A 20,764-nucleotide genomic window follows, 5' to 3' on the forward strand; every position below is an offset into this window, starting at 1 on the left:
TATAATAGTGTGCACTTTTAATAGTGTTTGACATGACAATGAATTAAAATGCAAGGGAGGAGTTATTGTGGCAGGGTAGGAACCAAAGTGTTGATAAGTGTTTCCTCGGGGATGCTATAATCTTGGGCTACATTTAATGTTTTCTCTTAGCTACTTCATGTAGATAACATATTCATTCTTTGCATATTCTTCTTTGATTTAGAAGGTACTGTTGCACAAACAACATGCTGATTTAGGTCTATATCACTGGTATTACCAGGTTGTATAGCTATTTATGTTTGCTCTGACACAGTACACTTATTAGCTAGCCAGCCAGCTAAAACGATTTAGGCCCAACTTGCTAAGAAAAGACAAACTAGCTGTTTGCAGATGTAACAAACACAAACTAATAGTGTAATTATAGAACGCTACTGGATTTATATTAAGTTGCAAAGTGAAAACAGCATTGTTGTCATCAACAATGACCTCATCTGGCTTAACTGATGCCTCCAGAGATGAAACCTCTCTCATCGTCACTCAACGCCTAGGTTTACCTCCATTGTACTCACATCCTTCCATACCATTGTCTGTACATTATGCCCTGAATCTATTCTGCCACGCCTAGAAATCTGCTCCTTTTATTCTCTGTCCACAACGCACTAGACGACCAGTTCTTATAGCCTTTAGCTGTACCCTTATCTTACTACTCCTCTGTTCCTCCAGTAATGTAGAGGTTAACCCAGGCCCTGTAGCCCCCAGTTCCACTCCTATTCCCCAGGCGCTATCATTTGTTGACTTCTGTAACCGTAAAAGCCTTGGTTTCATGCATGTTAACATCAGAACCCTCCTCCCTAAGTTTGTTTTATTCACTGCTTTAGCACACTCCGCCAACCCTGATGTCCTAGCCGTGTCTGAGTCCTGGCTTAGGAAGGCCACCAAAAATTCAGAAATGTCCATCCCCAACCACAACATTTTCTGCCAAGATAGAACTGCCAAAGGGGGTGGAGTTGCAATCTACTGCAGAGAGAGCCTGCAGAGTTCTGTCATGCTATCCAGGTCTGTGCCCAAACAGTTCGAGCTTCTAATTTAAAAAATCCACCTTTCCAGAAATAAGTCTCTCACTGTTGCCGCTTGTTATAGACCCCTCTCAGCCCCCAGCTGTGCCCTGGACACCATATGTGAATGAATTGCCCCCCATTTATCTTCAGAGCTTGTACTGTTAGGTGACCTAAACTAGGATATGCTTAACACCCCGGCCGTCCTACAATCTAAGCTAGATGCCCTTAATCGCACACAAATTGTCAAGGAACCTACCAGGTACAACCCTAAACATGGGCACCCTCATAGATATCATCCTGACCAACCTGCCCTTTAATACACCTCTGCCGTCTTCAACCAGGATCTCAGCGATCACTGCCTCATTGCCTGCGTCCGTAATGGGCCCGCTGTCAAATGCCCACCCCTCATCACTGTCAAACGCTCCCTCACTTCAGTGAGCAGGCCTTTCTAATCTACCTGGCATCCTGGAAGGATATTGACCTCATTCCGTCAGTAGAGGATGCCTGGTTATTCTTTAAAAGTGCTTTCCTCACCATCTTAAATAAGAATTCCTCTTTCAAAAATTGTAGAACTAGGAACAGATATAGCCTTTGGTTCACTCCAGATTTGACTGTCCTTGATCAGCACACAAACATACTGCATTAGCATCGAATAGCCCCCGCGATATGTAACTTTTCAGGGAAGTTAGGAACCAATATACACAGGTAGTTAGGAAAGCAAAGGCTAGCTTTTTCAAACAGAAATGTGCATCCTGTAGCACAAACTCCAAAAAGTTCTGGGACACTGTAAAGTCCATGGAGAATAAGAGCACCTCCTCCCAGCTGCCCACTGCACTGAGGCTAGGAAACACTGTCACCACTGATAAATCTATGATAATCGAGAATTTCAATAAGCATTTTTCTCCGGCTGGCCATGCTTAACACCTGGCTACCCCTACCCCGGTCAACAGCTCTGCACCCCCCACAGCAACTTGCCCAATCCTCCCATTTCTCCTTCACCCAAATCCAGATAGCTGACGTTCTGAAAGAGCTGCAAAATCTGGACCCCTACAAATCAGCTGGGCTAGACAATCTGGACCCTCTCTAAAATGATCTGCTGCAATTGTTGCAACCCCTATTACTAGCCTGTTCAAACTCTTTCGTATCATCTGAGATCCCTAAAGATTGGAAAGCTGCCGCGGTTATCCCCCTCTTCAAAGGGGGAGACACTCTAGAACCATACTGTTACAGACCTTTTGCCTTTTGTAAAGTCTTCGAAAGCCAAGTTAACAAACAGATCACCGACCATTTTGAATCCCACCGTACCTTCTCCGCTATGCAATCTGGTTTCCGAGCTGGTCATGGGTGCACCTCAGCCACGCTCAAGGTCCTAAACGATATCATAACCGCCAATGATAAAAGACCGTACTGTGCAGCCGTATTCATCGACCTGGCCAACTTCACCATGCTCAAAGCGATTTTCACTGTTTACTTTTTCTTATTTTTACCCATCTACGAATAGGTGCCCTTCTTTGCAAGGCATTGGCAAACCTCCCTGGTCTTTGTGGTTGAAATTGTGTTTGAAATTCACTGCTCAGTTGAGGGACCTTACAGATAATTCTATGTGTGGGGTACAGAGATGAGGTAGTCATTCAAAAATCATGTTAAACACTATTATTTCACACAGAGTGAGTCCATGTAACTTATTACGTAACTTGTTAATCACATGTTGTATTCCTGAACTTATTTAGGCTTGCCACAACAAAGGGGTTGAATACTTATTGACTCAAGACATTGTAGCAATTTTGACAAACAATTCTACCTTGACATTATGGGGTATTGTGTGTAGGTCAGTGACAAAACATAAAAATGGAATCCATTTTAAATTCAGACTGTAACAACAACAATGTGTAAAAAGTCAAGACATGTTAATACTTTCTGAAGGCACTGTAGGCTATCCAAAGTCAAACCAACTTTGCCACGATCGCACACCAGCCTGCTGAAGGTAATTGGCTAAATAGTTTGGCTAACACTTCCCACCTGCAAATGCACACACGAAATGCCCAAGTCAAACCAGACCCCGACACCAACTCACGTTTAAATTCCGTCATGGCCGCTAGCATTTCTTAATGAACCAAGTGTAAAACGTGGCCAAATCAGGAAGGGCAGTGGCCCTATAAACACTGTTCAGTCTTAAATATCTGTTGTTGCACAATACCTTATCAAAGCTTCTATTGATGCCACATGCCAGCTGAGTATCAGCTGAGCTGTGTGCGTGTTTGTGCGGGTGCACGCGTGTTCGACTTTAAAGGTGAGTCGAGATGGACTGATCTACATATCCCCTAGCATCATAAATAACTACTCAATAATATTTATAGATCAGTCGGTCACATTTTACCCATGAGTTTTGATGCTCTTGAACACTGCCAGTGTGTGATGTGCGTGTGACTATGAAGGGTAGTTTTAGTTTCACCAGTCCCTTACCTCTCCCCCCCCCCTCTCACTCCCCATTCCTCTCTCTGTCTCTCTCTCAGCTGGAACTTCTGCTGTGAGGAAGGAGGTGATCAGGAATAAGATCCGAGCGATCGGGAAGATGGCCCGTGTCTTTTCTGTACTCAGGTAAGTGTTTGTGTGTGTTTGTTTCTATACGGTTTTATTGATGACGTAATCAACCTCTGTAAAGGTATTTTTTATTTTATTTAACCTTTATTTAACCAGGAAGGGCTCATTGAGATTTGAAATCTCTTTTTCAAGAGCATCCTGGCCAAGATAGGCAGCACCAAGTCAATACACAATTACAGACAGACTACTTGTAGTTTTTCATGTTATCTAGTAAAAACCATAGAATTCACAAGAGTATAACAAAATCATAAAACAGCAAATTAAAAACATTGACAGGTCAGGGAATCAGCCTCAAAATCCTTCATCAGTGATTTAAAAACACCAATCGGGACAAGTTCTTCCAGTTTAAAGTATTTTGTAAGGTGTTCTAAGACGATGGCGCAGAGTACATAAAAGCCCTTTTACCAAATTCAGTTCGGACATTTGGAACAGTTAGCAGGATAAAGTCCTGCGAACAAAGAGAGTACCCACCACATTTCTGAACAATAAAAATGGCCGAATAAAATGGTAGTAAACCCAAAATGGCTTTGTAAATAAAAGTATACCAGTGACTGAGCCTACGAGTGACTAGAGAAGGCCAGCCAACCCTGGTATACAAAGTGCAGTGGTGCGTAAGGGTTTTTCAGTTTAAATAAATCTCAGAGCGCCATGGTAAAGGGTGTCAATTGATCTCAAACACTGAGCGGTAGCATTCATATATAAAATATCCCCATAGTCTAGTAAAGGCATAAATGTAGCTGATACTAGCCTCCTGGCTTCAAAAGAAAAACAGGCCTTATTCCTAAAATGAAATCCCAACTTCAGCTTAATTTTTTTGTAAGTTGTTGAATATGCAATTTAAAAGAGGCCGTCATCAATTAAAATTCCAAGATATTTATATGAGGTTACAGTCTCAATCTCATTAGTAGTAATAGGTGAAAGGTTCTGAGGTCTATTTCTTGCTTTAGAAAACACCATTAGTTTAGTTTTGTCAGTATTGAGGATAAGCTTAAATTGACACAAGGTATGTTGAACAGTATAAAAAGCAGTTTGCAAGTTCTGGAAAGCTTTTGTGAGAGACGATGCACAACAATAAATAACAGTATCATCAGCATAAAAGTGAAGTTGTGCATTTTGCACATTTTTGTCTTAATTATTTATATAAATAGTGAATAAGAGGGGACCAAGTACAGAGCCCTGGGGCACACCATTACAGACAGTATTGATGAAAGATTATATCTGGCCTTGGTTAGGTTTAGCTTTCAATACAATCTGTGTACGGTGCCTCCCTTGTAACAACCATGCTTTTAAATTTGAAAATGGAATTTGTGTGTGTTGACAGAGAGGAGAATGAGAGTGTGTTACAGCTGAAGGGGCTGACCCCGACTGGGGCCTTGCCTGTAGGAGTTCTGTCTGGAGGACGGCAGACCCTGGAGAGCGGTATGTATACACACCTAAACCTACACACAAACATACACCTACACTCATACACTCTAACCTGAATTACTATGGCATCATGCTTTCTCTTTTGCCTGCACTCAAACCCACCAACAGACAAAACCTTCATCACACCCCCCCCCTCTCTCGTTCTTTCTGACTCACACACTCATACACCCACACTACTAAATCACTCTCTCCCTCTCTCTCCCAGAACACACACTACCTCTCACTCACACACACCAATCCCTAATCCACATTCTCCTTAAACCTACAAAAATCTTTAAACCTCGATCAAGCTCTTAAACCCAAAACATTCCTGCACTCCTTCTGCACTAACCACTGGGACTGGGACGATCATGTGTAAATCCTAGTACTCCTGTGTCGGGGTTGAGAGGGCAGGGAGTAGGGGGAGGTTGGGGATGTAGTTGAATGATCTTTGACTGACTGACTGGATTGATAACAAGTCACTGACTATAGATGTTTAACACTCTCTAAATGCATTGATAACATACACTGCATGGCCAGTATGTGGACACCTGCTTGTCGAACATCTCATTCCATAATCATGGGCATTAATATGGAGTTGGTCCCCCTTTTGCTGCTATAACAGCCTCCACTCTTCTGGGAAGGCTTTCCACTAGATGTTGGAACGTTGCTGCAGGGACTTGCTTCCATTCAGCCACGAGCATTAGTGAGGTCGGACACTGATGTTGGGCGATTAGGACTGACCCACAGTCTGCTTTCCAATTCATCCCAAAGGTGTTTGATGGGGTTGAGGTAGGGGCTCTGTGCAGCCCAGTCAAGTTCTTCCACACCGATCTTGACAAACCATTTCTGTATGGACCTCGCTTTGTGCCCGAAGGCATTGACATGCTGAACAGGAAAGAACCTTCCACAAACTGTTGACACAAAGTTGGAAGCACAGAATCGGCTAGAATGTCATTGTATGCCATAGCGTTAAGACTTCCCTTCACTGGAACTAAGGGGCCCGAACCATGAAAAACAGCCCCAGACTATTATTCATCCTCCACCAAACTTTACAGTTGGCACTATGCATTGGGGCAGGTAGCGTTCTCCTGGCATCTGCCAAACCCAGATTTGTCCGTCGGACTGCCAGATGGTGAAGCGTGATTCATCACTTCAGAGAACGTGTTTCACTGCTCTAGAGTCCAATGGCGGCAAGGTTTACACCACTCCAGCCGATACTTGGCATTGTGCATGGTGATCTAAGGCTTGTGTGCAGCTGCTCGACCAAGGAACCCATTTCATGAAGCTCCCGACGAACAGTTGTGCTGATGTTGCTTCCAGAGGCCGTTTGGAACTTGGTAGTGTGTTTCAACCGAGGACAAGACTATTTTTACACGCTTCAGCACTCGGTGGTCCCGTTCTGTGCGTTTGTGTCGCCAATCACTTTGCGTCTGAGCCATTGGTTCCTAGACGTTTCTACTTCACAATAACAGCACTTCAGTTGACCAGGGCTGATTTGTTGGAAAGGTGGCATCCTATGACGGTGCCATATTGAAAGTCACTAAGCTCTTCAGTACGGGCCATTCTACTGCCAATGTTTGTCTATGGAGATTGCATGGCGGTGTGCTCGATTTTATACACCTGTCAGCAACGGGTGTGCATGAAATAGCCAAATCTACTAATTTGAAGGCGTGTCCACATGCTTTTGGCCATGTAGTGTAACTCACTAATAGATGATGTTTAACACTGAATGCATTGGCAACATAATTCACTGACTATAAATGATGTTTAACACTCTGGATGCATTGATTACTCACTGATCTGGTTCTGTTGGTAATGTTAACTCTCTCTCTGTATGTTTTGGGCATGGCTCTACTACGCACGCTTACACAGCTACCGTAGAGGCAGAAGAGGCACGAGGTACGCAAGTCATTTGTCATCTCTCTTTCTCTCTCTCTTTCTCTCCCTCCCCTCCTCCCTCCGCAAAGTTTGAGCTTATTGTTGTTTATGTACATATTACCAAGTCTACCTTCAACCCATCAGAGACTAAAGGGGGGGCGGGGGGGTTCTACTAAGATATATGGAATTGGTTATTTGATTTTAAATTTTAAGACCCCTTGAAGTAACTCCCAAAAATATATAAAACATTTTTTTTATTCATTATTTTTTTTGGGCCTTACTGCTATTAGCCTATACAAACACATTGAATAACAGATAGTTCCAAAAAAATATCAAGGAATTTTGTTTTTAAGTGTCTCTCCTATATCGGAGCAATATTAGAAAGATCAGGAAGTGTTTTTTTTTATCAATTTTTTTATGTTTACATGTATTTAACCCCATATTTTTGGCATTAAATCGTCTCCATATATTCTGTACTTCCATTCATTTTGTTCAACTGGTACCGGGGACCTTGAGACGAGTCTTGTTGAGGCCAGTGGGCATCCCCGGGCAAACAACCCACATGTACATGTTTGTGAGAGTCACCTTTGCACAGAGGGGTCATATTAGTTTGTAGACCAAACGGTTCGGACCTTACAGACAGAAGTTGGCGGATCATCTGTACCAACTTTAGACGAGTCTGCCACTTGTGGAGGTCGTAGAGCAAAATGGAGAACGCCATCGTGAGAGTCTCATCTTTCCACAATAGTTTGTAGGCCATTCGGACGCTACAGATTATTTTTTGAGAAGACTTTTCGGGATGTCTCATGGTCTGACAAACACCACTCTAGCTCTGTCACCCTTCACCGCAGATGCGGAAGTGTGACATAGGCGGATGCGGTGGATTGAGGCGCATCCATTATTATTATTTTTTTGTTAAATGTCTCTAGTTTATTTATTATGCTAATTTGATTTCCCCGGGGGCGCGGACATCAACCTTAAGGGGTTTAAGGTATTTTTTGACAAGGTTAAGTGCTGTTTTGTGTACATAAAATGTTGCCCATTAGTCAGTATTGATCTACATAACTACCATGTAAACAGGGTTTCTCATAAGCGTACAGGAACATGCAGATTTTTTTTGTTAGCTTAACTAGCAACACAAAATATCAGGCTATTGACCTTAAAGTATCAGACTGTTTATGCCAGTTCGCTCCCCTCCACTCCCTCTTTCTATACCCTCCACTCCCTCGTTCTCTCCCCTGCACTCCCTCTCTTTCTCTCTCCACCACCTGGTCTCAATCTCTCTCTCTCGTTTGTTTGCCCATGCTGCCTTGATGTTCTTGAAGTAAGTGTCTTACCTCTAACCACCAAGTCTAAAAACTAAACCTCTATAGTCTGAGAAAAAATAAGAAACCCACACACTGTTCTTTCTAGTATCACAGTGATACTAGCAGGAGCAGTGATGCTAGCAGGCAGGAGCAGTGATGCTAGCAGGCAGGAGCAGTGATGCTAGCAGGCAGGAGCAGTGATGCTAGCAGGCAGGAGCAGTGATGCTAGCAGGCAGGAGCAGTGATGCTAGCAGGCAGGAGCAGTGATGCTAGCAGGCAGGAGCAGTGATGCTAGCAGGCAGGAGCAGTGATGCTAGCAGGCAGGAGCAGTGATGCTAGCAGGCAGGAGCAGTGATGCTAGCAGGCAGGAGCAGTGATGCTAGCAGGCAGGAGCAGTGATGCTAGCAGGCAGGAGCAGTGATGCTAGCAGGCAGGAGCAGTGATGCTAGCAGGCAGGAGCAGTGATGCTAGCAGGCAGGAGCAGTGATGGAAGCAGGCAGGAGCTGTGATGCTGGCAGGCAGGAGCAGTGATGCTGGCAGGCAGGAGCAGTGATGCTGGCAGGCAGGAGCAGTGATGCTGGCAGACAGGAGCAGTGATGCTGGCAGGCAGGAGCAGTGATGCTAGCAGGCAGGAGCAGTGTGCAGGTTTCTTATTTTTTCTCATGTTACCATGCACCTGCAACAAAGAGCTCAGATTGGCGAGTGCCATTTGAATAAAATAGACTACTATTTACCATGTAATAGCGACTAAACATTACCATATTAGACTATACTACTTTACCATGTATTAGAGACTAAACATGACCAGATTAGACTAGGTTACCATGTATTAGTGACTAAACATTACTATGTTAGACTATACTAGTTTACCGTGTATTAGCGACTAAACATTACCCTATTAGACTATACTAGTTTAACATGTATTAGCAACCAAACATTACCATATTAGACTATACTGGTTTACCATGTATTATCAACCTAACATGACCATATTAGATTATACTAGTTTACCATGTATTAGTGACTAAATTAACATATTAAACTATACTAGTTTATCATGTATTAGCAACCTAACATTACCATATTAAACTATACTTATGACCACTACCTAGTACCTTCTAGACTAGAGCCTAATCCTTCCTCTTTACCATATACCTCCCTTACCTAGCATCATACCAAACCTAGAGTTGTATCCCCCTTACCCTCTTTGTACCCTGCAACTGTAGTGTGTGTTGGGTTCCTGCACTGATGCTAAACTCTACATCTCTCCTCCAGCCATCCAAGGGTTCAACCCGCAGCATAAGATCCAGTCCTTTGAGGAGGCCCGAGGTCTGGACAGGGTCAATGAGAGGATGCCCCCCCGCCAAGATGCTCCTCCCCCTTCCAACAACCTTACAGCCAGCGCCCCACCCGACAAGAACGGAACCAACACACAGGCCTAGACACCTGGCCCACCTCCCTCACTCTGTCTCCCTCTGTTTTTCCCTTTCTCTTGTGCCTTCCTCCCTCTCTCTGCTGTCCTCTCTTTTTTTCACTCTCTCCCCTTCCCTCTTCTTCTCTTCGTCTCCTCTTCTTTCTCTCGTCTCTTTTCTCCCTCTCTTCCTCTCCTTCTCTCCCTCTCTTATCTCTGTGAGGGGCAGTAGGATGGGTCTTTCTTACTTGGCCTCCAGAGAATCAGTCCAACATCATGTTTATTTATTTCGTCTAGAATGAATCTAATGTCATCAGTTTAAAAGTGGATCTGAACAAATGACACATGATGATTAAATCTACAGTGTACATTTCTATAAATGATACATAACGATTCAATATACAATGTACATTTCTATGTAGACTGGCCCTAGGCTGGGGCTTCACTGCCGTATTAAATAAAAGGCAAATCCATTTTGTAATTTTGAGTTGATATTTGGGATAATATTCAGAACACATTTTTATCTGTTACTACTTTGTGTGCTTGGCAAAGGAAGACCTGTGCTGTAACTCATATAAAGGTCTTTACTCATCTAAGATATAAAGTATCTAGGCTATGGTGCCGAAGATAAAGTTTAAAGTACATTTGCTGTGTCTGTTCGTGTCCCACCCAAAAAGAGCAAGCAAGAGCACTTGAATAAAAAAACGAGAAAAATCGATTGGAACCTCCGTTGCATTAAATCCATCCTTTCTTATGCCAATGATAGTGTGACAGAGTATTGACATTTATATTATATATGTACATTATAAATGTTCCCTTCTCTCAATGTGATTTTGACTTTGTTTTTATTATTTTATTTTTACAAAAAGTAGAATTAGGCGTTATACCTAGCTCAGCCAGGGGGAGGGAGGGGTGAAGTAAAGATGAGTTGTCTCTTTTCGAAGATGTCAGTCGGTTACCAGTGGAGGAGTTGAAGATTGTGTGTGAGAGAGAGAGAGCAAGATGTATGAGTGAAAGGTTTGTGTGTGGAGAGGATGGTGGTAGGTGGATGATGACTAAGAGGAGGCGAGTCGGTGAGAGGAGTGGCTGTTTGGAGTGTGGGTGTTTGGGTGGAGGTATTGGGGCGTTAATAGAGAATGGTGTTGTGGAGGTGTACTGTATGTGAGGGGGTGGGAGAGGGGGGCCGGGGCCTCATTTTGTTTCTGACTTCTGTTCCAGCTCCTCAACATATCTCACAGAATGTACAGAGATTGTTTGATCAAGGTTTTTCTTAATAGCTGAATAAAAAAATATATGTTTTTTTGTCAAGTACTTGTACTGCGAGGCCTCTGATTTCTGTAGATGTATCACTCCATTCAATAAAAACTGAAAAGGAACAATTTTGTTAACTTGTAGAATTTGTTGAAAACAAGTGTTTTTTTATATATACATTTAGCATTCTACAAAAAAATAAACACAGCTTTATTTGATTCATTTTATTCATTTTCTAAATTCAGCATATACACTGTAGGGTTGGGAGGTGGGGTTATGGATCTGGTCCTGGGTTCGATGTGGGATTGGAATGTTAGTCATTCCTGATGTTCCACAGGGATAAAAGATTGCTCTACTGTTTTGCGAGACTAAGAGATATAATCATATTCAAATAAATAATCTCTCTTGGTCAACCTCAATCTTGGGTAACACGTTAACATGAATTAAGAACTAATACGTTACAGAAGACAACGATCCCAATCGGTCAATCATAAACCACATTTACAAGATCTCTGCTAATGTACATGGATTTATCATGAAAATAATATTTCCAGTTTCTGAGTGTATTAAACGCCATAATATGTCTTGTGTGTGTAGGCGGTTGCGTCTGTGTATGGGGGTAGGGAGGCAGTAGATACTAGGAGATTCTCATTGCATATGATAGGGTTGGTCAGGGTCAGGCTTGTCTCTGTACTGATGCTCTATAGTAAAGCTAGTGGCGACTAAAGGATACGAAGGAACATACAGATAGAAGAATATGTGTACGATATGATATAGGATAAGTTAGTATGTGATATGGATAGTTAGGGAGTGATAGTTTGGTGTTATGTGGTATTCTTCGTTAGGCAGTGCAGCGGTTCCTGTTTCCTGTCTGACGGATAAGGTCACTTCCTGCTAGAAAAGTTGAACGTTTTTCTTCAGATTATTTCGTTTCCATAGCGACAGGCGGTCGAACTCAGCAATGGGCATTCCGAACAGACGCTCAAAGTCCTCAGGAGAAAGGTGTCTCTGAGGAGAGAACACACAAACACTTAGTAACACACACACACAAACTAACCCATTTCAGTAGTGACACACATATGACATCATATGTACAGTTGAAGTCGGAAGTTTACATACACCTTAGCCAAATACATTTAAACTCAGTTTTTGACAATTCCTGACATTTAATCCTAGTAAAAATTTCCTGTCTTAGGTCAGTTAGGATAACCACTTTATTTTAAGAATGTGAAATGTCAGAATAATAGTAGAGAGAATGATTTATTTCAGTTGGGTGAATTTTGGACCATTCCTCCTGACAGAGCTGGTGTAACTGAGTCAGGTTTGTAGGCCTTGTTCGCACACGCTTTTTCAGTTCTGCCCACCAATTTTTTATAGGATTGAGGTCAGGGCTTTGTGATGGCCACTCCAATACCTTGACTTTGTTGTCCTTAAGCCATTTTGCCACAACTTTGGAAGTATGCTTGGGGTCATTGTCTATTTGGAAGACCCATTTGTGACCAAGCTTTAACTTCCTGACTGATGTCTTGAAATGTTGCTTCAAGATATCCACATAATTTTCCTGCCTCATGATGCCATCTATTTTGTGAGGTGCACCAATCCCTCCTGCAGCAAAGCACCCCCACAACATGATGCTGCCACCCCCGCGCTTCACGGTTGGGATGGTATTCTTCGGCTTGCAAGCCTCCCCCTTTTTCCTCCAAACATAACAATGGTCATTATGGCCAAACAGTTCTATTTTTGTTTCATCAGACCAGAGGACATTTCTCCAAAAAGTACGATCTTTGTCCCCATGTGCAGTTGCAAACTGTAGTCTGGCTTTTTTTATGGCAGTTTTGGAGCAGTGGCTTCTTCCTTGCTGAGCAGCCTTTCAGGTTATGTCGATATAGGACTCGTTTTACTGTGGATATAGATACTTTTGTACCTGTTTTCTCCAGCATCTTCACAAGGTTCTTTGCTGTTGTTCTGGGATTGATTTGCACTTTTCGCACCAAAGTACGTTCATCTCTAGAAGACAGAATGCATCTACTTCCTGAGCGGTATGACAGCTGTGTGGTCACATGGTGTTTATACTTGCGTACTATTGTTTGTACAGATGAACGTGGTACCTTCAGGCATTTGGAAATTGCCCCAAGGATGAACCAGACTTGTGGATGTCTACAATTTTGTTTCTGAGGTCTTGGCTGATTTCTTTTGATTTTCCCATGATGTCAAGCAACGAGGCACTGGGTTTGAAGGTAGGCCTTGAAATACATCCACAGGTAGACCTCCAATTGACTCAAATGATGTCAATTAGCCTATCAGAAGCTTCTAAAGCCATTACATCATTTTCTGGAATTTTCCAAACTGTTTCAAGGCACAGTCAACTTCGTGCATGTAAACTTCTGACACACTGGAATTGTGATACAATGATTTATAAATTAAATAATCTGTCTGTAAACAATTGTTGGAAAAATTATTTGTGTCATGAACAAAGTAGATGTCCTAACCGACTTGCCAAAACTATAGTTTGTTAACAAGAAATTTGTGGAGGGGTTGAAAAACGAGTCTTAATGACTCCAACCTAAGTGTATGTAAACTTCCGACTTCAACTGTACATGCACACACAAACCTCCAGTCTGGTACGGTCCACGCCCGGCGGTAGCTTGCAGCGCCCTCTATGGGTGACTATGAGCATTTCATATGGGTGGATCTGGGGAGAAAACACAGTGCTGGCTAGGTATTTTTATCTTTTTTTACATGCAAGAAAGATTTTAGTATCTTAAAGAAATGTCACTGCGATTTTAGTGGGGTTTTGTCTGTGTGCGTGCGTGTAAGTGCTCACCGTCTGTTCCAGCATACTTGGCAGTGAGTTTCCTCTGTCCATCCTCTCCCGCGGTGCCTCTCCATTCTACACACACACACACACACACACACACACACACACACACACACACACACACACACACACACACACACACACACACACACACACACACACACACACACACACACACACACACACACACACACACAGTTAGTGAAATCCAAAATGCACTATAGGTATATAGATATGACTTGAGCAGAGGGAAGAGTCGCTTTGAAAACACGTCCGGGATTCAATCGGATCGTGCTTGTAGACAATGCAGATATCGGTTCAATTAGAAACTGCCTTTAAAGGTCAAGCATGCTATTACGCAGATCTAGCACATATCGAAATGAATCTCGGCCTAACCTCTTACCTCTTCAGTTGCACAACACGACAGGGAGGGACAAGAAAAAGGAGAGAGTGAAATAGTTATATTCATACATAAATATAGACTTAAATATATATATTGGCGAACTTGCTTGTGTGGGCCCTACTTCACTACTACAAGTGCTTTTGTAACACATGCTAATAGCCTACCTGCTCTGCCCTGATCCCCTTCTATAGCGAACTCTGCTGACTGCATCTGCATAGAGGTAACACGCGTAAGTCATCACGCACAAACAAACACACACACGTACACCTACTGCAACGCACACACACACTCACCCTGGTCAGACCTGAGCGGGAGGAGGACTTCAAGGAGGAACCTGTAGTAATCAGAGCAACCAATCAGAATCAGGTTCTTACGCACGCGCGCGCACACACACGCACACACACACACACACACACAGGACTGTAACTTACTGGTGTGCATGTGCGTTCTGTCTGGCAGTGACTGAGTCTTCCTGCGTCCAATGCCAAGTAGAGCCTTCTCCTTCTCCTCTTTCTCCTCCTTCAGGATCAGCCTGCCCAGGTTAGACTTGATCTGGCACACCCACATCACACACACACACACACACACACACACACACACACACACACACACACACACACACACACAGACACACACACACACACACACACACACACACACACACAGACACACACACACACACACACACACACACACACACACACACACACACACACGTGCATGCAGACATACACATCAATCAATACATATTGACTAGTGAAGACGGATACACTTCCTATGATAATATGTTTTGCATTATAATGCATTACACATTGCTGAAAAGGCGTTATGAAAGCACTTATATAACAATACATGAGGAAGACGGTCTCCGTGGGATGGGTTACCTTGTGGAGCTCCTGCTCCTGCAGTGTCTTGGCGTCATCAGTCAGGTCTTCAAATTCATCCTTCCCCTCTTCCTCTTCCTCCTTCTTCCTCCTCCACTCGATCTCTGTGAGAGGAGAGATTAGACCACACACTACCAGTACCTCTCCAATCACACACGCGCGCATGTGCGTGCGTGCATGCGCGTGCGTGCGTGCGTGCGCGTGTTACCCATAGTAGCCAGTGAAGGAGGACAGGGCCAGTACTCTGTCTCTATCTTTGAGGGCAGGTTGGGGTCTGGTTTCTGAGCTGCTGGGAACATAGACGACTGGATGATGCTGGCCATCACGTGCTGCTTGCTGACCTCTACAGACAGGCAGAGAAACAATTAGACACACACACACACACTCTCTTAGAATTATCAGACACACACAAATACAAACAAATATACTGTACCCTGTTTAAAATTTGGCATCTTCTTGTAGATGTTGGCACCATTATCTAAAATAAAACACAGAATTAGAAAAGTAGATGTGTGTGTGCAAGTGTGTGTGCAAGTGTGTACCTGGCGTGTGGAAATGTTGCTGTACAGGGGTGGCTGTCTTTCGGAGCTGCAATGTGGAGCCTCCTGGAGACCCTCCCCCCTCTCTATACTCCTTCAGCTGAGAGAGAGAAGAGAGAGAGAGAAGAGAGAGAGAGAGAGAAGAGGGAGAGAGAGAGATATGGAAAGAGAGAGAGAGTTACTACTGCTGGGTAACTGGATGAGAAGAAAGACCCACCCAACACAGAGAAATAAAGGGAGGAAGAAAGGGGGGAGAAGAAGGGGAGAGAAGGAGAAGGAGAGAGGGTCACAGAAGTGTCTTACCTCAGGAGAGGGAGGAGGAGAGATGGAGGAAGGAGAGAGGGATCTCTGGAGAAGGAAGAGGAGAATACAGTCACATCAAACTCTCCTCCCTTTTTATACAGCCTTTATTAGTTACTTACTCTAACACGAAGTGTGTGTGTACCTCTCTACGGGGCGTACGCGGCGCGTCTAGCGGTGAGAAGGTGAGGTGGGGTTGGTAGGTCATCAAATCTGGTCTCTCCACCTACAGAATAGCACAGACAGCGTTGAATCACAAACACGCACGTACACATGCACCAATAAACCACACACACATACCCCCCACAAAAACCATGCACACACACACAGACCCTACCTGTAGAATACTTTTATCTCTGGGAAGAGCAGCAAGATCCCTGTACTCCACCACTTCATCATTCACACGGGCCTGGAGGAAGAGCAAGAAAGTCTGTGTTTGGTGCAGTGTGTGTGTGTGTGTGTGTGTGTGTGTGTGTGTGTGTGTGTGTGTGTGTGTGTGTGTGTGTGTGTGTGTGTGTGTGTGTGTGTGTGTGTGTGTGTGTGTGTGTGTGTGTGTGTGTGTGTGTGTGTGTGTGTGTGTGTGTGTGTGTGTGTCCTCTCTCTCTCTCTCTCTCTCTCTCTCTCTTACCATGATGCTGGGTGAGCCAGGAGCACTTGGACCCCGCAAGGAGGAGGATATGCTGCCCGGGGCTGACCGTCCCTCCACCTAGACACAGACATTATAAATCATACCTAACCCCTCCCTCCACCTACACAGAGGAAGACGTATGTGTATGTGTATGTGTGTGTGTGTGTGTGTGTGTGTGTGTGTGTGTGTGTGTGTGTGTGTGTGTGTGTGTGTGTGTGTGTGTGTGTGTGTGTGTGTGTGTGTGTGTGTGTGTGTGTGTGTGTGTGTGTGTGTGTGTGTGTGTTACCTTCTGCATGATGGTGAAAATCCCTCCTGTGGTTTAAACCAGATGGCTTTGAGAGAGAAAATAGAGGGAGGTTAGGAGGAGCGGAACAACTCAGTGATGTAGATAAGGACCAAGATTCATAAAGCCCTTCTGCATGATGGAGAATATTGTTGCCACTGTGAACTGCATCCACAAGCTCCTCACAACAACATCCCACTCACACTGTCTCACACACACACAGCCCAAAACCACTGCCCTCAATAGTCACCCGACATAGTGTGTGACACACGCACCCTCTGGCTGTATGTGATGAAAACAAAGATTCTCTTCAGTGGCGGTGCGTGGGTAAAATCACTGGGGAAGTCTAGCCAGAAAACAAAAAGTCATATTACAACCTATGTGTTGTGATAATTGCGTTGTTTGCTCTATAACCTGTTAGTTCATATGCCTATCGACCGTGATATATAGGTCTAAGGCCGAGACAATAAGAAGACACCATGGAATAAATTCAACCACACCTTTGTTTCATCACAAAACAGGAGAACAACTTCTATCCACAAAGCACGACGAGATGCAACAATTCAAGTCGTTTCTGTCAATGACGTATTGCTCTTGATGTAATGTGATTGGTGTGACGCCAAATCCAAAATGGCTTCCCTTGACACTTTTTTTTGGTGCGCCATGACCATTCACAGTTGAGCTCATTCACTTTAGCTCAACGCTGATTGGCTGTTATTTTATACTTTTTTTATTAAGGGAGGCCAAATGCTCGCTGACTTCCCTTGCATTCAATGCTACCGACAGCAACAATGTCATACTCAGATAGATGGCCTACACATATAGAGACAGCGATGTTTCGCTCGCTCAGATGCTTTCTACGGTGAGATACATTCAGCCTCCTGCAAATTGAAGTAAAATGATGAAACACATAGAGAAGAAAGATAAATTATATTATGGTTGTTTTTTGTTTTTTTCTCTGTCAATTTTTGTTTGTGCATGATGACTCCCTTGGCATGCTAAGTTAACATATGGAATTATTTTAAGATGGTCATACCAAGGATCATTTAGCTATTTTATTTTTTATTTTAAGACCCCTTAATAAGGTATAAAAAAAATATATACAAAAAATATTTGATGAGACATTGAATTACTGCTATTAACCCATAGAAACCTATTGAATAACAGATTCACTACATGGAACAACAGATAGTCTAGAAAAAAATGAAAAGGAAGTTTGTTGTGAAGTGTCTGTCCTATATCTGAGAGAAAAAAGAAAGGAAACAACATATTTTTTTACACCTTTTTATACCCTATATTTTAGGAAATAAACTACTTCCATATATACTTCCATTCATTTTTCTACTTGTACCGGGGTATCTTCAGACGAAACTTGTGAGGCTTGTGTTTGTCCTAGAGCAAAACAACCAACATGTACGTATTCGTGAGAGACTCCATAGACGGGGTCATAATATTTTGTGGCCAAACCGTTCATATGCTACAGACGTTTTTGTGAGAAGACCAATTTTCGGGAAGTCTCATGGTCTGACAAACACCGCTGCAGCTCTGCCACCTTTCACCGCAGATACGGAAGGGCGACATCAGCGGATGCGGTGGATTGATGCATCTAATGCAACAAAATAGATATCTCTAATTAACGGATTTTGATGGGGATTTTTGAATTATGCTAATTAGATTTGCACTGTGGATCGGACATTGGCTCTAGGGGTTAAAGAAAGAGAGAAATGTTGAGAGAGAGATGAGGGAGAGCGAGTGAAGGAGGAGAGTGGGGGTAGAGGAATGAAATCCTCTGCTGAAGGATCTATTCTTCCATTTACCCTCCTTTCCCATCCATCTCTTTACTCCCCTTCCTCCCTTTCTCTCCCTCTCCCCTCTCCCTTTCTGGTTTGCCCCACCTTCTCTCTGAAGTGCACTTGTTTGTCAGATTTTTTAAACCAATTCTTAAAGATTCAGGCACCCACCTCCATCCTTCCCCCTCCCCCTCTCCTGCCTCCTCCCGCTCTCTCTAACTGAACTGTTTATCAGTCCTGCCAGTCAGGCCGACGCCCAGCCAGCCATCACCACGGTTACACTCCCCACACTGGGGATCATCACTTTGGAGAGGCCTCCTCTCTTTTCCTTTCTCTCTCCCTCTGGCTTTCTATCTCCCTCTCCCTTTCTGTCTTCCCCTCTTTCTCTCCCAGTCCCTCCTTCCTCCTTTCTCACACAAACACACACAGACACACACACACACACACACACACACACATTGGTACAGTGTGGGGCAGCTCTGAGCTATCTGCCAACTGTGTGAGCAGATTAATATTGATCTATTGGGATCTGGCCTGGGATCTGTTGCTCTGAGAGTGGATCCGGCTTAGGAGATCTATAGTAGCGTCTGCAGGTAGGCCGCAGACGCTACAGTCAAATATAGATGGGGTCTAGTCTATAGGGCAATAGAACAGCTAATAGCTCCGCCTTGCCCTCTTATAGGCCAGTTAGATTGTTTTTGCAACATTGCTTATGCCTATCCAATCTGTTCAGATCTACATACGTGCTTACGGGTTGGGGGTTACGGATTGTTTGTTTGTGGACAGTGCCCTCGAGGACAGACTGAAGTTCCCAACCCTGCTCACGTAGGAATTTCCTTTAAACCACATCCTGCATGGCCACTGCCCCAAAAAACACACACACACTTTCTCCTCTCTCTCTTTCTTTCTCTCTCTGTCTCAATTCCATTTGCTTTATTGGCATGGGAACAATATATTTACATTGCCAAAGCAAGTGAAATAGATAATAAACAAAAGTGAAATAAACGATCAGAAATTAACAGTAAACTCTCTCACACACACGCACACACGCACACACCCACACAAGGTCTAATTAGGCACAGTCAGATGGCTGGCCTGGTTTGAACGCGTAGAGCTCGCAATAGAGGGGCCGCGTAAACATGCGCAGCAAGCATCATCACCGAGTGGGCTGGCTAGTGCCCTTGTCTGATTAAAGAGACAGTTTGGAGTCGCTTTCAAGGAGTCATATTTGCTATGATAAAGATGTATAACAATATAGCCTCAAAATAGATAAACATGTTCCAAAGACCAGATGAACATAGGCTCATTTAGGTTATAGCAGCCTATTAGTAATACATCATGTAAGCCTATCATATTATAGGCTATCTATCCAATAAGACTATAATAATCACGTCATACGGCTTTCCGTCGATAAATGCGCACGAGGGGGAATGAGACAAAGAGCTGCCCGTAGCAAAACAATATGCTTGAATTATTTACATGAAATGTGCTTATCAGCCCCTATGATAATAGGATATAGGTCATTATTTATCCTTCCCGGACGCCCTCAGGCCAATAGCACCTAGTTGATTTTCAAATGCAATGATTTTATAAACGTGCCTAATAATAAAATGAAATCAAATAATCCGATTTTACCTGCCAATCAAACCGATCGATCCGCCGTCATCAACAAAATAACACCAACTATAATGATGGGAACAGATCAAGCATGCCAGAATCCCATCAGTCGCGTGCCATGGGCGAGAGGCTTTCGGTTTAACGGCGCTCCTAGACACGGATGACAGTGGAGGAAGGGAGGATGTACGCGTGCGTGAGTGCGTGTTTTAAAACGGGGCTTGGGCTGCAAAGAGACTGCCCCTGGGCTGCATCTCAATTCAGTAGCTTCCTCCTCTCCTCTCTTCTTCTATTCTCTAGTCGTCCATCATCCCCTCCCAACCAGTGGCGGTTGGTTCCATTTCAGATGAGGGAGGATGATTCTGTTTTTTTTTTATGAGCATGGCCTATTACATCATATTGGATGACTGTCATTCACATCCCATTAACCCAGCTCAATGTAACATCAACAGGTTTAGTCTACTACATGATACTCAAATTTCCCCTGTACCCATCCTGAGGTTTCTACAACCTAGCCTATGAATGTAAGTTTAGAACATGGAGAATTTTGAGTACTCAAGGGGACAGACAGTGACACATTCAATACCGCCTTGCACACTCTTGCCTACATCTA

The 20,764-nt window shown here is 43.6% G+C and overlaps 2 protein-coding genes across 4 annotated transcripts in view; one reads left to right on the plus strand and one right to left on the minus strand.

Moving 5' to 3' along the window:
- Positions 1-11,020, plus strand: part of LOC129818716 (serine/threonine-protein phosphatase 2B catalytic subunit gamma isoform-like) — a 28,943-nt gene extending 17,923 nt beyond the window's left edge. Inside the window, exons 10-13 of one of the 3 annotated variants that reach the window (XM_055874879.1) lie at positions 3,551-3,635; positions 4,960-5,057; positions 6,918-6,944; positions 9,506-11,020. In XM_055874879.1, the coding sequence (XP_055730854.1) occupies positions 3,551-3,635; positions 4,960-5,057; positions 6,918-6,944; positions 9,506-9,672 (377 nt within the window). In that variant the 3' untranslated portion in view covers positions 9,673-11,020. The remainder of the gene's footprint in view (positions 1-3,550; positions 3,636-4,959; positions 5,058-6,917; positions 6,945-9,505) is intronic. The other 2 variants (XM_055874880.1, XM_055874881.1) reach the window with 2 other exon arrangements.
- An 81-nt stretch (positions 11,021-11,101) lies between these two features.
- On the minus strand, positions 11,102-20,359 carry LOC129818717 (dematin-like). Its single transcript, XM_055874882.1, has 16 exons — positions 20,173-20,359; positions 16,751-16,796; positions 16,465-16,542; positions 16,174-16,245; positions 15,982-16,062; positions 15,840-15,884; positions 15,540-15,636; positions 15,431-15,475; positions 15,206-15,340; positions 14,998-15,101; positions 14,545-14,665; positions 14,407-14,447; positions 14,278-14,323; positions 13,717-13,784; positions 13,504-13,584; positions 11,102-11,900 (listed from the first exon to the last, which is right to left on the minus strand). Exons 2-16 carry the CDS (start codon positions 16,757-16,759, stop codon positions 11,787-11,789), a joined length of 1,137 nt encoding a protein of 378 aa, XP_055730857.1. The 5' UTR covers positions 16,760-16,796; positions 20,173-20,359; the 3' UTR covers positions 11,102-11,786.
- Between the last annotated feature and the right edge of the window lie 405 nt (positions 20,360-20,764).

This window comes from Salvelinus fontinalis, chromosome 21 (assembly GCF_029448725.1).
Source record: "Salvelinus fontinalis isolate EN_2023a chromosome 21, ASM2944872v1, whole genome shotgun sequence".
Taxonomy (NCBI): domain Eukaryota; kingdom Metazoa; phylum Chordata; class Actinopteri; order Salmoniformes; family Salmonidae; genus Salvelinus; species Salvelinus fontinalis.

What these genes read in the sequence shown, in the direction of transcription:
- LOC129818717 (XM_055874882.1), bottom strand. An exon ending in CTCCTCCTCCCTCTCCTGAG is followed by an intron (nt 15,637 to 15,839) that starts GTAAGACACTTC and finishes TCTCTCTCTCAG; the next exon opens with CTGAAGGAGTATAGAGAGGG. An exon ending in AGGAGCAGGAGCTCCACAAG is followed by an intron (nt 14,666 to 14,997) that starts GTAACCCATCCC and finishes TGGGTGTGCCAG; the next exon opens with ATCAAGTCTAACCTGGGCAG.